Here is a 15,397-nt window from a genome sequence, read left to right as displayed (position 1 = left end):
AATTAAACGATTCATGAGCTTTCCCTCTCATGGAAGCACTAGCTCCTCAGGCGGCGACCACGTGGTTCTCAGCTGTCGCAAGCTTGCGATTCGGCGGTCGATCTTTGGGGCATTACCCATATGTTTGAAATGGTCCTGGCTCCCGCAGTCGTGTCCAAGTAGTTTAGACTCTGATACCAGCACGTGGTAGGTACCTGGCGTTCAGTCCCAGGGGCGGCAGATTGTTTGACCCGGCAGATGCCAGTAGGTGGGAGGCGAAAGGACCTTCACGACCATACGGCATGACCGTTCCAACGCATTTGGTGGCACGTCAAAGGTTCCCCGGACGATTTCAGGCAACATTTGTTGTCAAAATGGGGGAGGGCAGTCTCAAACAGTTATGTCTGCAAACCATTTAGACCAGACTGCAAAGCGATAGATTAAGAAATTTTCGAGAAGAAAACAACACTGATATTGACGTGGCACAACATAAGCAGTGCTCAGAGATAATAATAGACGGCGGCAACCCTCTTCTTCAAAAACTTTGCTGGTGTAGGACTTAAAAACATTGTCATTTGTCTGAGTCTACTTGCTGACGCAGGACGCCGAATTGCGACATCTATACAAGCGCTTTGCTTGCGTTGTGCAGCACTTGCGACGTGCGGTGCTGTACTGTTTTGCTCCTATCCGACAAGCGCACCTGGTGAACCCCCGCCCCTCAAATCAGAATCGCTCAGACATACTAACAGCCAAGTCCTGGCTTTCTGATCGTCGCTGCTGGCCGCGGCGGTCGCCGGCACTTGCGCGAGCGTCCCGGCACGCAACTGAAGACTCACTCTGAATACACTGTGTATTTGAAACGGCGACTACCGCACGGCTGACGCACGCGGAGCTAGTGTAGTTAATCGTGTCCTGTAAGACGAAACTGCAATGAGCAACACTGATGGCTCGATCAAACAACAAACACAGAATGGCTTCGTAACATAAGATATGCTGTTTTTTAGTATACCAAATGTCTCTGGCATGGTTGTAGACACTGAAATACACATGCTCAATTCAATTTCGATGATTACATTTTAATCATAAAAACAGGCCAAAATGTGCAACGAGCTCCCGACCTTCAGCCATCTACGGTTGTCCATCGGCACGGGGCACCCACAGTCCGCAAATCCAGACCAAAGGTAAGTGTTGGTGGTCGCCAAGAACGGCCCGCAAGGCGGCCAGCTCAGCACTCAGGCCGCCTTCATCGCTCATTTGGGGTACAGCGGAACACGGCAATCCTGATAAGACTGAGGGCTGGGGACGAGGGCCCCTTATCCCCACCTTATCCGAGGGCCCCTTATCCCCACCTTATCCGAGGGCCCCTTATCCCCACCTTATCCGAGGGCCCCTTATCCCCACCTTATCCGAGGGCCCCTTATCCCCACCTTATCCGAGGGCCCCTTATCCCCACCTTATCCGAGGGCCCCTTATCCCCACCTTATCCGAGGGCCCCTTATCCCCACCCTGACCGAGGGCCCCTTATCCCCACCCTGACCGAAGATAGCGCCCTTGCGGGGGGCGCATTCAGTCCGTCGCCTCCCCTTTCGCAGGAAGGGACGTTTTACAATCTTTCCCAACTGTCCGCAGGATCACTGGAGCTCGCAATCCCCCAGCACGGAAAGGTCGTGCCTCATGAGGGTGAAAGTCATATGTTTATTGGCCCTGGCCACAATATGGCCATTGAGGGGCCGGAATTTGTATGGTGTTTCTATGACGTCACACATCTATTGGTTAGCGCGAAATAGTCTACATAAAATTGCGTGTGCTTAGCTCAGAAGGTTTTCAGGAGAGGGTTTGACGTTCTAAAAAGGACATAACTGTAAATTGCGGGAAATGCGTTTGAAAATGGCTATCTCAGTTTAAGCCACATACAAATGTGGAACAGTGCTGTACCCCAATTATTCCCTTCAGTCAATGAGCCGCACGGATGGCGTGTTGTTTCATTTGCCGAGACAGCCTCTAATCCCACTCAAAAGGTATCCATGGCGTTTGGCATCAGCGTCCCATCTTCCAAATCACCATTCCCCTCCCACAAACTGCAGTCCCGCTCGCGCCCACTTGTATGGCTTCGATGAGGTGTGTATATACCGGTCGATAGTAAGTTTTCGTTGTGCGTGTTACCGGCAGATAACGCGTAAGCGCGTGCGTGCGTGACTGTGCCCGCCTTCGGTGCGTGTTCGGCGTGGCCCGTCTGCGGCCGATAGTGTGGGCCGAGCACCGCCCACCGGCGGCACCGGCGGCCGCCAAAGGCGTTCAGCTCTCGGCCCCAGTTCTCGGACCGGCGCACGGGCGGCCCAGCTTTCTCCTCCCGAAAACCATGCGTGTGACGTCACCGACGCTGAGTCAGCGACAGGTGACGTCAGCGGGCCGGGTCGCGGCGCGGGTGGCGTGCCGCCCCCGACGGCAGTCGCGCTGCTGTAACCCACGGAGGCGGCGGGTGACGGCGACTATCGTGCGTGCAGCTGGACACGCTCGCGAGCGCGGAGAGGCGGCGAGGCTGCAGACAGCGGCTGGCCCACACAGTGCTCCATCGCCGACCGGGAAGATGACGCGCGCCAACGCCACCCTCCTGCTTCTGGCCTTGTGTAAGACGCAGCTGGAAGCAGCACGAAGACGCTGTATTTCTCGCTTTTGGTTATATTCGTCTGCTGCACTACTTACCGAGCTTGCCCAGTATTGGGCTGTTTCTGCACGTGATGCTCGTTCGTTAGCCCACGTCGTCATTTACAAGATAACCTGAGGCAAAGCACGAGCTATCTTTTTAGGTGCTCAAAACTGGGGTCACGGCATGGATGATGTTTGTCTGGTATATCCTATTTGGTTAAGTTTGAGAGACACGGAGGCCCTGCTTTTCTCGAAATGAGTTATCTAAATGCGTATTGCGTTACCTATGAGTCGATATTTTATGCTCAGTGTACAGTACCACGATGAGCATGCAAAACAAAACATTTTAGATCGCTGAGCCTAGAGCTCATGCTAAGAACATACCACGTTGCTGCAAGTGTGGTGCACCAGGGCGGTAAGGTGCCGGTGTGGGGGTGATGCACCAGGGCGGTAAGGTGCCGGTGTAGGGGAGCCAGATGACAGCGGCGCAATATTTACCAAAAACAGCCCCTATACCTGTGTGTGTGTTGTGCGCGTGCGTGCGTGCGTGCGTGCGTGCGTGCGTGCGTGTATGCGTGCGTGCGTGCTGTGCGTGCGTGTGCGTGTATGCGTGTGTGTGTGTGTGTGGTGTGGTGTGTGTGTGTGTGTGTGTGTGTGTGTGTGTGTGTGTGTGTGTGTGTGTGTGTGTGTGTGTGTGTGTGTGTGTGTGTGTGTGTGGTGGTGTGTGTGGTGTGTGTGTGTGTGTGTGTGTGTGTGTGTGTGTGTGTGTGTGTGTGGTGTGTGTGTGTGTGTGTGTGTGTGTGTGTGTGTGGGTGTGTGTGTGTGTGTGGTGTGTGTGTTGGTGTGTGTGTGGTGTGGTGTGTGGTGTGTGTGTGTGTGTGTGTGTGTGTGTGGCAACAAATAATCGGGCCGTCACCTTGGGGGACCATACAAACGATACATACGGATACGACACAAACGGATCTTATCAGTGTATTGGAAAGTCCGACTTGGGGAACTTAAGTAGGCAGGGCTTCACTGCTGTAACATTCTTGCACTGCTCCGCGAGTACCACTGCTCTAACGCCGGCTAACTGTGGGCCTGGCATCATCGGCACAGATCTATTGACTATGGATCTGGCAAGGCCTGAACATCCCAGTCGCCGAGATTGACGAGTGTGTAGTGTTTGGTAGCCGTGACTTGTTCACAGTGAACTGGGCTTCACACCTGTGTAGCTTGCGCGGCTCCTGGTTTTGGCCGCTGCGTGCTGCGTTCGTGACTGTGTTGGAACAGGTCACATGGGCTGCCTCCCAGCCGACCGCTGGCGCACCCATGGGTCGGGCACTGTTGAGAGCGCGTAGTGGGCAGTGCTACGCAGTGATATGGTAAAGTCGCCTGCCCGTTGGGATAGTTCTGCGGTTGCATGTGGTCTAGTTGCCGGCATTTGACATGACTGCTTCCAAGCGGCCCAGGGCGGCCGGGTCCGTTGAGAGCGGCCGGCTGGCGTGACTAGCCGCTCAGGGTCCGTTGAGAGCGGCCGGCCGGCGTAACCAGCTGCTCAGGGTCCGTTGAGAGCGGCCGGCTGGCGTGACTAGCCGCTCAGGGTCCGTTGAGAGCGGCCGGCTGGCGTGACTAGCCGCTCAGGGTCCGTTGAGGGCGGCCGGCCGGCGTGATCAGCTGCTCAGGGTCCGTTGAGAGCGGCCGGCCGGCGTGATCAGCTGCTCAGGGTCCGTTGAGAGCGGCCGGCCGGCGTGATCAGCTGCTCAGGGTCCGTTGAGAGCGGCCGGCCGGCGTGATCAGCTGCTCAGGGTCCGTTGAGAGCGGCCGGCCGGCGTGATCAGCTGCTCAGGGTCCGTTGAGAGCGGCCGGCCGGCGTGATCAGCTGCTCAGGGTCCGTTGAGAGCGGCCGGCCGGCGTAACCAGCTGCTCAGGGTCCGTTGAGAGCGGCCGGCCGGCGTGATCAGCTGCTCAGGGTCCGTTGAGGGCGGCCGGCCGGCGTAACCAGCTGCTCAGGGTCCGTTGAGAGCGGCCGGCCGGCGTGATCAGCTGCTCAGGGTCCGTTGAGAGCGGCCGGCCGGCGAACCAGCCGCTCATCATGGACCCGCATACTTGTCAGCATGGTTGCCCATTCTCTCGCCCCATCACAATGTGATGTTTACATGATTATGTGACGGTGGAACGCTGCCATCTCAGTCTGGTTTTGATACGCATTGTGACGTTTTTCACGATTACAAAACTTGCGTTTCCCTTTTCATGTGATTTGAATGGGGAGGGTTATACTTCGCTTCAATTGCAATGCTGCGGGGAAATTACGCCTGGTTAAGCAGCAAGTGTGTAAATATCTTGGAATGTATGTAACACAATTGTTAACAATTGCACTTCGTGCTGCTGAGAACAATACGGCACAACGACCAATGACTGCAGGCTGCGTCAATTAACTTCCAGAAGGCTGAACAGTCCGACCGGGCAGGGTCGTTCCAGTTGACAATTGACTTATTGTTCAGGTAAAACGCACGTGGCCTGCAGCTGTGTTCGTGATTATAGGGAGCTTATCTATAAGACGCGACCTTTGTGTATGAAGTACCCACTTGACCAATAACGTCCTAGCAAAGCAATTAGACAGGAACTGTCTTCACTCTCCCGGATCCGCCCTACTCGGTAGCATATCATTTTTCGCTCATTATGAACGCGCCCATCATGGTGTGATGATGCAAAATGGTGATAAATGATAAATAAATAAATATATTTATGCATATATATCCCACCGCTCGATATAAATATCCCTGCCGCTTTTGACTTCCATTAATACATAAAGGCGACAATTTTCCCATAAATCCCAAGAGTTGGGGTTTTATACGGCATTCTTTATACTGCAGGTGAATCATTTGATGCGTGTACAGGGAAGGAAGTTCGAAAAGAACAAGACAGCACAAAAATTTTCAACTTTTGCTACACGGCTCTGACAAAAGGCACCTTTTTAAGTTTTGAAGCGCCCAGACTGATTCCACTGGGGTTAAAGGTGTTTTGAAGCGCCTAGACTGACATCACTGGGGTTAAAGGTGTTTTGGAGCGCCCAGACCGGCATCACTGGGGTTAAAGGTGTTTTAGAGCGCCCAGACTGGCATCACTGGGGTTAAAGGTGTTTTGGAGCGCCCAGACCGGCATCACTGGGGTTAAAGGTGTTTTGGAGCGCCCAGACTGACATCACTGGGGTTAAAGGTGTTTTGGAGCGCCCAGACTGACATCACTGGGGTGAAAGGTGTTTTGGAGCGCCCAGACCGGCATCACTGGGGATTGAAGGTGTTTTGGAGCGCCCAGACCGGCATCACTGAGGTTAAAGGTGTTTTGAAGAGCCCAGACAGACATCACTGGGGTCGAAGGTGTTTTGAAGAGCCCATACTGACATCACTGGGGTGAAAGGTGTTTTGACGAGCCCAGACTGGTATCAAGGTGTTTTGAAGCGTGGGAGCATTCCTTGATTATCGGCGACCAAGGCAGAAATTTGAAGTACATAAATTAGCGAACACTGGCACGCGGGAATAGACAGGCCTTTATAGAGCTTAGCTTGTGAACTTGATCGTGTGGACCTTGGATCGTAGAAATTCTCCGCGGAACCGAAACCTGCCGGAAGGTTGAAGGCTCTGACGATTAAGCCCACCTCGCCACACCGGAAAGCTTGCTGCTCTGAAGTGTAAAATCAAGATCCTGCTCGAGCGTTTTTATGCGCCAAATCACCTTTGCTCTCTGTCGGGCCGTGAAGGTCAGTCGGTTCGCCAGGTGGAGTGCGAGGCATGCTCGCGGCATCCGCCCTGCCGTCTGTTGGGCGGGACGCCACCCGGCCACACACACCTCTAACGTCCGTAGCCAACATACGGACCTCCCACGTACACGACTGGACTGAAAGGGTCCCACGTCCGTGGCGGCCTGACAAACCCCGCACGTCTGTAATGGCAGGGCAGGCCTCTCACTCCGTAATCGCCATACGGGCCGTGACGCAGCCAGCGAAGAGGCCTCCCATTTCTGCAACGATTGAAAGAACCTTCTACGTTCGAAACGCCTGGACAGATCTCCCGCGCCCAAAGCGATCTCTCGCGCCTCCCACGTCCAGAACATTCCACGTCCATAACACCCACTCAGACGTGCCATAGTCGTAACGACCGGACCGCCACGGTACGCCGTGACATACAGCCGCGGTACGCCGTGACATACGGCCGCGGTACGCCGTAACATACCGCCACGGTACGCCGTGACATACAGCCACGGTACGCCGTGACATACAGCCACGGCACGCCGTAACATACAGCCACGGCACACTGTGACATACAGCCGCGGTACGCCGTGACACACAGCCACGACACGCCGTGACATACAGCCACGGCACGCCGTGACATACAGCCACGGCACGCCGTGACGTACGGCCGCAGTACGCCGTGACATACTGCCCCGGCACGCCGTGACTTACAGCCACGGCACGCCGTGACATACAGCCACGGCACGCCGTGACATACAGCCGCAGTACGCCGTGACACACAGCCATGGCACGCGGTGACATACATTACGTACATACATTACATACGGCCACGGTACGCCGTGACATACATTGCGTACATACACTACATACAGCCACGGTACGCCGTGACATACAGCCACGGCACGCCGTGACATACAACCACTGCACGCCGTGACATACATACATACATACATACATTACATACAGCCACGGTACGCCGTGGCTGTACGTCAGTCGCAGTACGTCGTGACATACAGCCACGGCACGCCGTGACATACAGACACGGTACACCGTGACGGACAGACAGGCACTTCTTCTGGTCGTCACACGCTCGTAACGGTGTGACAAGCCTGTTACCTCGGTCAACTGCCTACACCTGCAACCTTCATAACAGCTGGACGAACCTGTCACGTCCGCATCGATTGGACTCTCTTTTCCCGCGTCCGTCAGGTCGGTTAAAGAGACATCATTTGCGGTCCGCTGGGGCAAACTTGCTTACCCCACATCAGAGCGGATCCACTGCATCTAGTAATACGTGGCCGCGTGCCCGTGCGTCAGCCTCGACCCGTCGTGCGTGCGCGGTCTGGGCGCCCGTCGACCTCCGTCCCCCCAGGAGCCGCGCCGCCGACCTCCGTCCCCCCAGGAGCCGCGCCGCCAACCTCCGTCCCCCAGGAGCCGCGCCGCCGACCTCCTTCCCTCCAGGAGCCGGCCGCTCAGGGCCGTGCCGGTCGGGGCTGAGCGCCACACGCCTGGCCGCAAAGGTGTGCTGGGACCGCGCCCTCATGCGGTTGGCCGGCCTTCACAGCAGTGGCGTGTGAGGCCGGCGCGGTGAGCTGCGGACCATGGCGCCTCCAGCGGCCGGTATGGGTCCGGGAGCTTTCGTTGTCCCGGGGCAACCCAATAAGAGCACTTGCCTGGCTAGGTTGGGCAACAGAACCGTTGTTGCGCAACCATTGGCGCCTTCAATGTAAGTGGTAATACTTTTTTCTGATTTTCCGACAGCGATCGCTGACTTGTGGCATTCGCCATGCGTTTGGCTGGACGTTCACTGTCGTCATTGGTTTGTGCTCGCAAAATATAAGACCCAGTTGGAGTGGAGCCTCAGAATAGCTGGACATGGGAGAGTGCCGCTGACCACAAACTGGTGAGCCGTGAAGTTTCAAGGATCTTAAACGCCGGCGAACATTTATCACAATCCAGTACGTGATCTCGATGTCTGCTGTGAATGTCGCGCTGGGCGGACGCGCTGATCTGCGGGGCGTTCAGGGTTGTGGGGTGGGGCCCCGGTCAGGCGGCGGCGGTCAGGCGGCGGCGATAGGCCCAGCCGGTGCCTGGCGCGCTCCGCGCCGCGCCAGCCACTGTCCTCCGGCCGAGTGGCATCAGCACGGAAGGCCGACAGGAAACAACCGAGCCGCCAGCTGCAGGAGCACGGGACCCGGCGCGGCCCGGCACGCGGCGCAAAACACGCCTCCCGACCGCGGTGGCGGGCTGGCCACTGACTCAGCCGCCACCAGCGGGCCGGGGGCCGGCGCACATCCCGGCCACAATCAATAGCGGGTGCGCCTCGGTCGGCTGCGGACGCCTGAGTCACGCGCACACGGGCGCGCCGCAGCCGTGCGGCCGCCGCGCGGGCCCTGGAGATGACGGCTGTCGGGGCGTCGGAAGTCCGCGAGTAGACAGCATGCACGCGACCGTGTCACGTGGCCACGTGAACCCACCTCACCATGACACTCCTGTGTCAACAGTACATATGCTCATGTGAAAATTATCGCGCTGAGCAGCTTGACCACCGGGGAAATGTTACATCTAGCAGATGTTCACTGAATTGGGCTATCTTCAAGTAATAGCCGCGACGACCGTGGAAATGTCTAAACCGTTCTGCCTACGCGGTAGTTGTGTGCAATGAAACTTTGCAGTTGGTAAAGCAAATTTTCATCACTGATTCAAGTGAGGTAGAATGCACCTCACCCGCCGACACCGCTCTGTCGTCCTCCATCACGCTCCTGTCTTCCGCAATGAGAAATTATCTGGACAATCAGTTTCTTACTGCCGAGGGAACTGATCGACGATGCCGAGGCTCACATTCTTTGCCTCTTCCTATACTGATGGACTCATTGTTGGACCGGATTTGGACACGATGAGTAGGCCGTTTTCCAGTTCTCAATGGGTGGCGAAAGGACGTGCAAACGTATTCACGAAATGATCTCCCTAAGCTCCCAGTGCAGTAGTGTTTGCGCTTTTGTAACCTGTCCTCATCACAAAAATACAAGTAGCCGTAATCTACGTCATATAATTCGAACCTGACATGTACAACATGAACTGCACCGCAGTTCATGTAAAAGGCCAGCATTCGCTCGCACGGCCTTCCAGATGCACCACAAATGTCAGCTTCAGGACGGGCACGACATACAGCCTGCTAACGGTATGTGGTGGTCTCGACCTGCCGCCCTCCCCCCCCCCCCCCCCCTCTGAACCGCTGCGCCAGAACCGCTGGCGGTGAAGGTACCGGCCTCGCGGTGCGCCAGGTGGGCCGGCGCGGCCGCGGCGCCGTCCGGTGCCCGGTCCGGTGCCGGCCGCGGCGCCGTCCGGTACCCGGTCCGGTGCCGGCCGCGTCGCCCCGGCGGTCGTCACCGCCGCCCTGTTCCGCGGCGCGGTCAGCAGAAATGGACTGACGTTTTTACAATTGCTGCGGCTGACTATCAACGGACAGCCGTGAAATTGGTTTCTACTGGGTATGTGACGCTGCGAGTGGGCTAACGTGGCACATAAAGCCATTGTGCCAAGGCTCATGTGACGGCTCGGTTGCGCCGATTCTCTCTTTTTGCGCTACACAATACGATCATAACTTTCAAGAAAAGTTAATAAACTACAGCTTCCTGAACTTAACGCTTCAGATGTGAATGTACTTCAGGAGAGAGTAAGCAGGATAAACGTATTAGGAGTTCATTATGATCTACCCGCTGCCAGTTGGAGCATGTCTGCAGCACCCCAGCTGTGCCGGGGGGGGGGGGGGGAGGCTGGGACGATCGACACGACGTCTCAGCTGAGAGGGAATCAGCTGCCCCCGAATACCGAGGCGCTTTTACGGCGGAGCGTGGGCGGAACGCTTAAAACGCACAGAACGCGGCCTGCGCCACATTCCATTCCGAGAGAGCACTGAGTACCAGGGCGTGTCTGTATTCAGTCCCGGCCACCACAGAGGCCAGCTGGGTGGGACTGACCGGCCGCGTGTCTGTATTCAGTCCCGGCCACCACAGAGGTCAGCTGGGTGGGACTGACCGGCCGCGTGTCTGTATTCAGTCCCGGCCACCACAGAGGCCAGCTGGGTGGGACTGACCGGCCGCGTGCCTGTATTCAGTGCCGCCCACCACAGAGGCCAGCTGGGTGGGACTGACCGGCCCCGTGCCTGTATTCAGTGCCGGCCACCACAGAAGCCAGCCGGGACTGACCGGCCGCGTGTGTGTATTCGGTGCCGGCCACCACAGAAGCCAGCCGGGACTGACCGGCCGCGTGTCTGTATTCAGTGCCGGCCACCACAGAAGCCAGCCGGGACTGACCGGCCGCGTGTCTGTATTCAGTGCCGCCCACCACAGAGGCCAGCTGGGTGGGACTGACCGGCCGCGTGTCTGTATTCAGTGCCGGCCACCACAGAGGCCAGCTGGGTGGGACTGACCGGCCGCGTGTCTGTATTCAGTGTCGGCCACCACAGAGGTCAGCTGGGTGGGACTGACCGGCCGCGTGTCTGTATTCAGTGCCGGCCACCACAGAGGCCAGCTGGGTGGGACTGACCGGCCGCGTGTCTGTATTCAGTGCCGCCCACCACAGAGGCCAGCTGGGTGGGACTGACCGGCCGCGTGTCTGTATTCAGTGCCGCCCACCACAGAAACCAGCCGGGATTGATCGGCCGCTTGTCTGTATTCAGTCCCGATCGTCACAGAAGCCAGCCGGGACTGACCGGCCGCGTGTCTGTATTCAGTGCCGGCCACCACAGAGGCCAGCCGGGACTGATCGGCCGCGTGTTCTGTCCGCAGGCCTGGCGGCCGCCGCTGCCGAGACGGCCATCATCGAGCAGCCCGCTGACGTGCTGGTCACTGAGGGCGACGAGGCCGTGCTCAAATGCAAAACCGACGGCGAGGCCACCAGGTGCAAGTAAGTACCCGAAGCCACGCCGCGCCGGTGTGTGAGTACCCAAGGCCCTGCAACGCCGGTGTGTGAGCCCTGCTGGCTCGCCACGCGGCCACGGTTATAAGAATCACAGTACTACGCACGGTTTTGATATCTGAGTCATCGGTTTGATATCTGACACTCAGGGTACGTTCTTGATGGTTCATCCTGACTGTTTCGTTTGCATATCGCATCTACTGATGCATACCCTACACACTTTATTCGGTATGAATAAATACTTTTTTGTTATTTATATGAAAAGCCTTCACCATTAAAAAACCTCGCATGGAACAGCTCCGCATTTGAAAGTAAGTTGCACCACCGTTTCAATTGTGTTAGGGAATCATCGCAAGCAAATAGTGGGGGTCTCACCTGCAACTCTCTCGGCAGATGGCTCCTGAACCGTACTGACAATCCGTACGAGCTGGTCAAGGTGAAGGAGTTCTACCCGAAGCGTGATGGCGACTGCAGCATTCGGATCAAACAGGTCAGCGAGTTCAGTCTGCCCGTCCCGCCTGGTGGCTGAGAGTGGTGCGAGCGACAGGGCTGGTGGCTGAGGGCGGTGTGAGCGACAGGGCTGGTGGCTGACAGCGGTGTGAGTGACAGGACTGGTGGCTGAGAGCGGTGTGAGCGACAGGGCTGGTGGTTCAGTGAGAGCGGTGTGAGCGACAGGGCTAGTGGTTGAGAGCGGTGTGCGCGACAGGGCTGGTGGTTGAGAGCGGTGTGAACGACAGGGCTGGTGGTTGAGAGCGGTGTGAATGACAGGGCTGGTGGCTGAGAGCGGTACGAGCGACAGGCTAGTGGTTGAGAGCAATGCGAGGGATAGAGCTGGTGGCTGAGGACGGTGCGAGCGACAGGCTGGTGGTTGAGAGCAGTGCGAGGGATAGAGCTGGTGGCTGAGAGCGGTGGGAGCGAAAGGGCTGGCCGCTCGTGCGCGCCTGAAGCATTTGCCTAACGGGAACGCCGGTCATGATGACATCATGCTTGAGACATGACCGAGATTGGTTTGCCGGGTCGTTGTTCGCCATGTGCGCGACACCATCCGCTGCCCAGTGCTTTGTCAGTTACACCCACTGGTGCTGTGAAGATGCAGAGACGTACCGACATAGCCAGGCCTCGAGCTAGTCCCGACACCTGACTCGGCTAGGTAGCAGCCATGGTCCCCGCCGCGTGGTCGGGCGTTGTGGTACGTGACCCAGACCAGCGCGTCGTGTAACTCGGTCGCCCGCTCTCCAGGTGCGCCAGGTACACGTCGGCCGCTGGGTGTGCAGTGTGCACATCTCGCTGCTGCAGGACGAGCTGGTCTCTCGGCCCGCCACGGTTGCCATAGCGACGCTGGAGCCGCGGCCGCGCCACCCGGCCATCGCGACCCACCCGGTCAACACCAGCGCGTTGGCCGGCCAGCCGGTGGACCTCAGCTGCCGCATCAGCTCAGAGGTTTGTGCTCCGCCGCTCCTGCGGCGACAGCGCCCTATCTGAGGCTTATCAAGCTTGGGTGCTCTTGATCACATGGGTGGAATCTTTTGGCGGGAAAAAAAAGACCGCTTTAGTAGTAGAAGCATGCTCGATTATGCATAGAATGCACCCGAGTGACAGTCTCGAATGGGTTGACACGAAATCTGCGGCTTTATTCGGTCCATTCGTGTGACTGATGTCATAGTGGCTGCTGTGTTTGCACTTAACTGTAACTGTTTATTTTTTCACTTCGCGTCATCGATGGTTGCCTTGATCCGCTCTGGCTTTGTTAACAGAAGTATGGCGGTAGAGAGGGAGTGGCTTTGAGCAGTTGGAACCTCGCCCTGCCATATTTGCCCGCATCAAATACGTAGGCGTACGTTCGGGGCTCTCTGGGTGACGTGTCACCTTTACTTGTGGAGAACGCTGAGCATTAATCCTACGGCAACTCATGGAAAGAATCGAATTCTAAATTTATAATCGCATCCCTTCTTTCTGAAATGCCCCTCCGTCGTATGACCAAACGGATACCAATTTACCGGGCTTTGGCTCCGTGGCGGCACGCGGTGGCGCTCCGTATCAGAGTATGATCCTGCCGTATCACCCTGCCGGCACTGTTACAGTCTGAGCCTCGCCGTGTTGTACTGCGACCCTATTGCACCACGCTGTACCGTGCTGAGCATCACTACGATACTGCTGCATGACGCTGTGACCTGTGACCCTGTCACATCCCTCTGTGCCACCGCTGTGCCGCCCTGTGACCCTGGCGCCGCCTCATGTGCCGCCGCCGCGCCGTGACGCCGCCGCCGTCCGGCAGGTGTCGGCCTGCGGCTGGGCCATGCCCGACGACGTGGTGATCACGTTAAGCCGCACCACCATGTCGCTGCTGGACGACGTGCCGCTCTCCTTCCGCGGCGACCTGGCCGCCGGCGACTGCTCGCTCCGGCTGGGCGCCATGGAGCCGCGCTTCGCCGGTCAGTGGAGCTGCTTCTTCCAGGTGGACGGCGACACGGTGTGGACGAGCCCGGCGCACCTGGAGCTGGCGGCCGCGCAGGCCCGCACAGGTTAGAGTCTTGGTCAGGTGGCGTGGCCCGGCCAGTAGACCGCGACTGCGCTGGGAGGCGGCGTCGGGTCCGCTGGCTGACGGCGGCTGCAACTTACATAAATCTGGTGTAGTGTTACAAGGCGCCGACCAGAACACTATTGGCAGGTTGTCCTGCTGTGCTGAAATAATTTGATGCTGAAAAGTGGTGTTTTAATCATGCACTAATTGCTGCATTGTTATGATTGTCATATGTGTATTCCAGTAAGTCACGGGCTGCAACATGCAATTCGATGCTACGTGTTTCTTTTAGGATGTTTTGTGGATCAGAAGCCAGTGCACCAAAATGACGCCGAGTTTCCTGCCGTCGCCAGGCTCGGCACTGGCCTCCGTAAGCACGACCATGGCCGCCATCCTGGTCTTGGTGCTCGTGACCTTCGCTGCCGCCGTCGTTGGCGCCGTCATCTACCGGCGTCGACGATCCAAACTGCACCACGCCAAGATGGTGGATAATCCGCTGTACGGCATCAAAAACCTACAGATGGCTGCCGCCGCCAGCGCCGCAGAGCGGAAGGCGAAGGAAGAGAATCGTCTGAACAGCGTTACCGTGGTGGCGCCACCGTCGGCCAAGGGTCTCCAGGAGCTGGGTCTCGTGGGACGCGCCCCTCCCAACGATTATTCCATGAAGGGCAAGGCGCCGACCGGCGAGGACGAGCACAAGTACGCGCACGTGTACGACACGCCGCGCAAGGGACACCTTTACGCCGTGCCCAGCTCCAAGGAGGCGTACCAGGTGCCCCGCTCCTCATACGAGATCCCGCCACCGCCCGTCAAGGTCGACTCCGGCGTCGACCCCGAGAACAACGTATACGAGGAGGTCAGGTCAGTGCTATTCCGCGACGAGGACATGGACGGCTATCTGATCCCCAAGGAGAAGCTGAAGCCCTAGTGTGCACCTGAGAGCGGTGGTGCGCGGAATGATGCCGGCTGCGGGGCGGAGGAGGCCGGGGCACGGGACTGCCTGCGACGGACGTGACGCGCAGATGGGGCTCCGTGCAGGGCTGATTGCCTCTCCTTGCGCTGCGCTGTTCACCTCAAGAAAGAAGTCAGAGCCTCGTCAGAGAGCAAGCTACTGTTAACGTCATTCCGTGTCCTTGGATTGCTCTGTGCAATTCTGTCAGAGGCGATCTGGCTTGGTGATCGTGGTGTAGTGTCTCTATGTCCTGTTCTGTTTAAACTTGTGTGTGTCTGTGTATGAAGATGGGACGGGCCGTACCCTGAATGGCCTGGCACGTTCCATTGCGCGCGGGATACTACGTTACGGCGCTGCCAGTATGCAGTGCTGAAGCTGTTATCCGCCGGTCGTCCGCAAATACCAAAGACCTTTGTGAGATAATATACACTGTCCACGTCAGCCGTGGTTGTCTACGCTGCGGGGATGATATGGATAGCACAGTACGCAGTCAGAGAACTGACCGTCGTTTGTTTTGTGCCTAATTTTGAGTACTGATGCGGAGCAATGCTAAGGATTAGTGCCTCGTTCAGGCGCGGCCATTCAGGGAGACAGATCATTGATATGATGCGATGGGATGCCCACTGACTGCCTCCCAAGTCTGCTTCAC

The 15,397-nt window shown here is 57.6% G+C and overlaps 1 protein-coding gene across 1 annotated transcript; it reads left to right on the top strand.

Moving 5' to 3' along the window:
- Positions 1 to 2,448: 2,448 nt before the first annotated feature.
- Positions 2,449 to 15,191, top strand: LOC119091969 (uncharacterized). The gene is made up of 6 exons (XM_037214910.1): positions 2,449 to 2,606; positions 11,146 to 11,263; positions 11,669 to 11,765; positions 12,515 to 12,715; positions 13,551 to 13,797; positions 14,150 to 15,191. Exons 1-6 carry the CDS (start codon positions 2,567 to 2,569, stop codon positions 14,722 to 14,724), a joined length of 1,278 nt encoding a protein of 425 aa, XP_037070805.1. The 5' UTR covers positions 2,449 to 2,566; the 3' UTR covers positions 14,725 to 15,191.
- The last annotated feature ends 206 nt before the right edge of the window (positions 15,192 to 15,397 follow it).

Source organism: Pollicipes pollicipes, unplaced genomic scaffold, assembly GCF_011947565.3.
Source record: "Pollicipes pollicipes isolate AB1234 unplaced genomic scaffold, Ppol_2.1 Scaffold_3447;HRSCAF=4054_pilon_pilon_pilon, whole genome shotgun sequence".
Taxonomy (NCBI): Eukaryota; Metazoa; Arthropoda; class Thecostraca; order Pollicipedomorpha; family Pollicipedidae; genus Pollicipes; species Pollicipes pollicipes.
The sequence above is the reverse complement of the archived record's forward strand: the minus strand, read 5'-3'. Positions and strand labels throughout refer to the sequence as shown.

Coding starts and splice junctions, on each gene's coding strand:
- LOC119091969 (XM_037214910.1), top strand. CDS start 2,567: ATGACGCGCGCCAACGCCACCCTCCTGCTTCTGGCCTTGT. Junction 2,607..11,145: donor CCTCCTGCTTCTGGCCTTGT/GTAAGACGCAGC, acceptor TTCTGTCCGCAG/GCCTGGCGGCCGCCGCTGCC. Junction 11,264..11,668: donor GGCGAGGCCACCAGGTGCAA/GTAAGTACCCGA, acceptor CTCTCTCGGCAG/ATGGCTCCTGAACCGTACTG.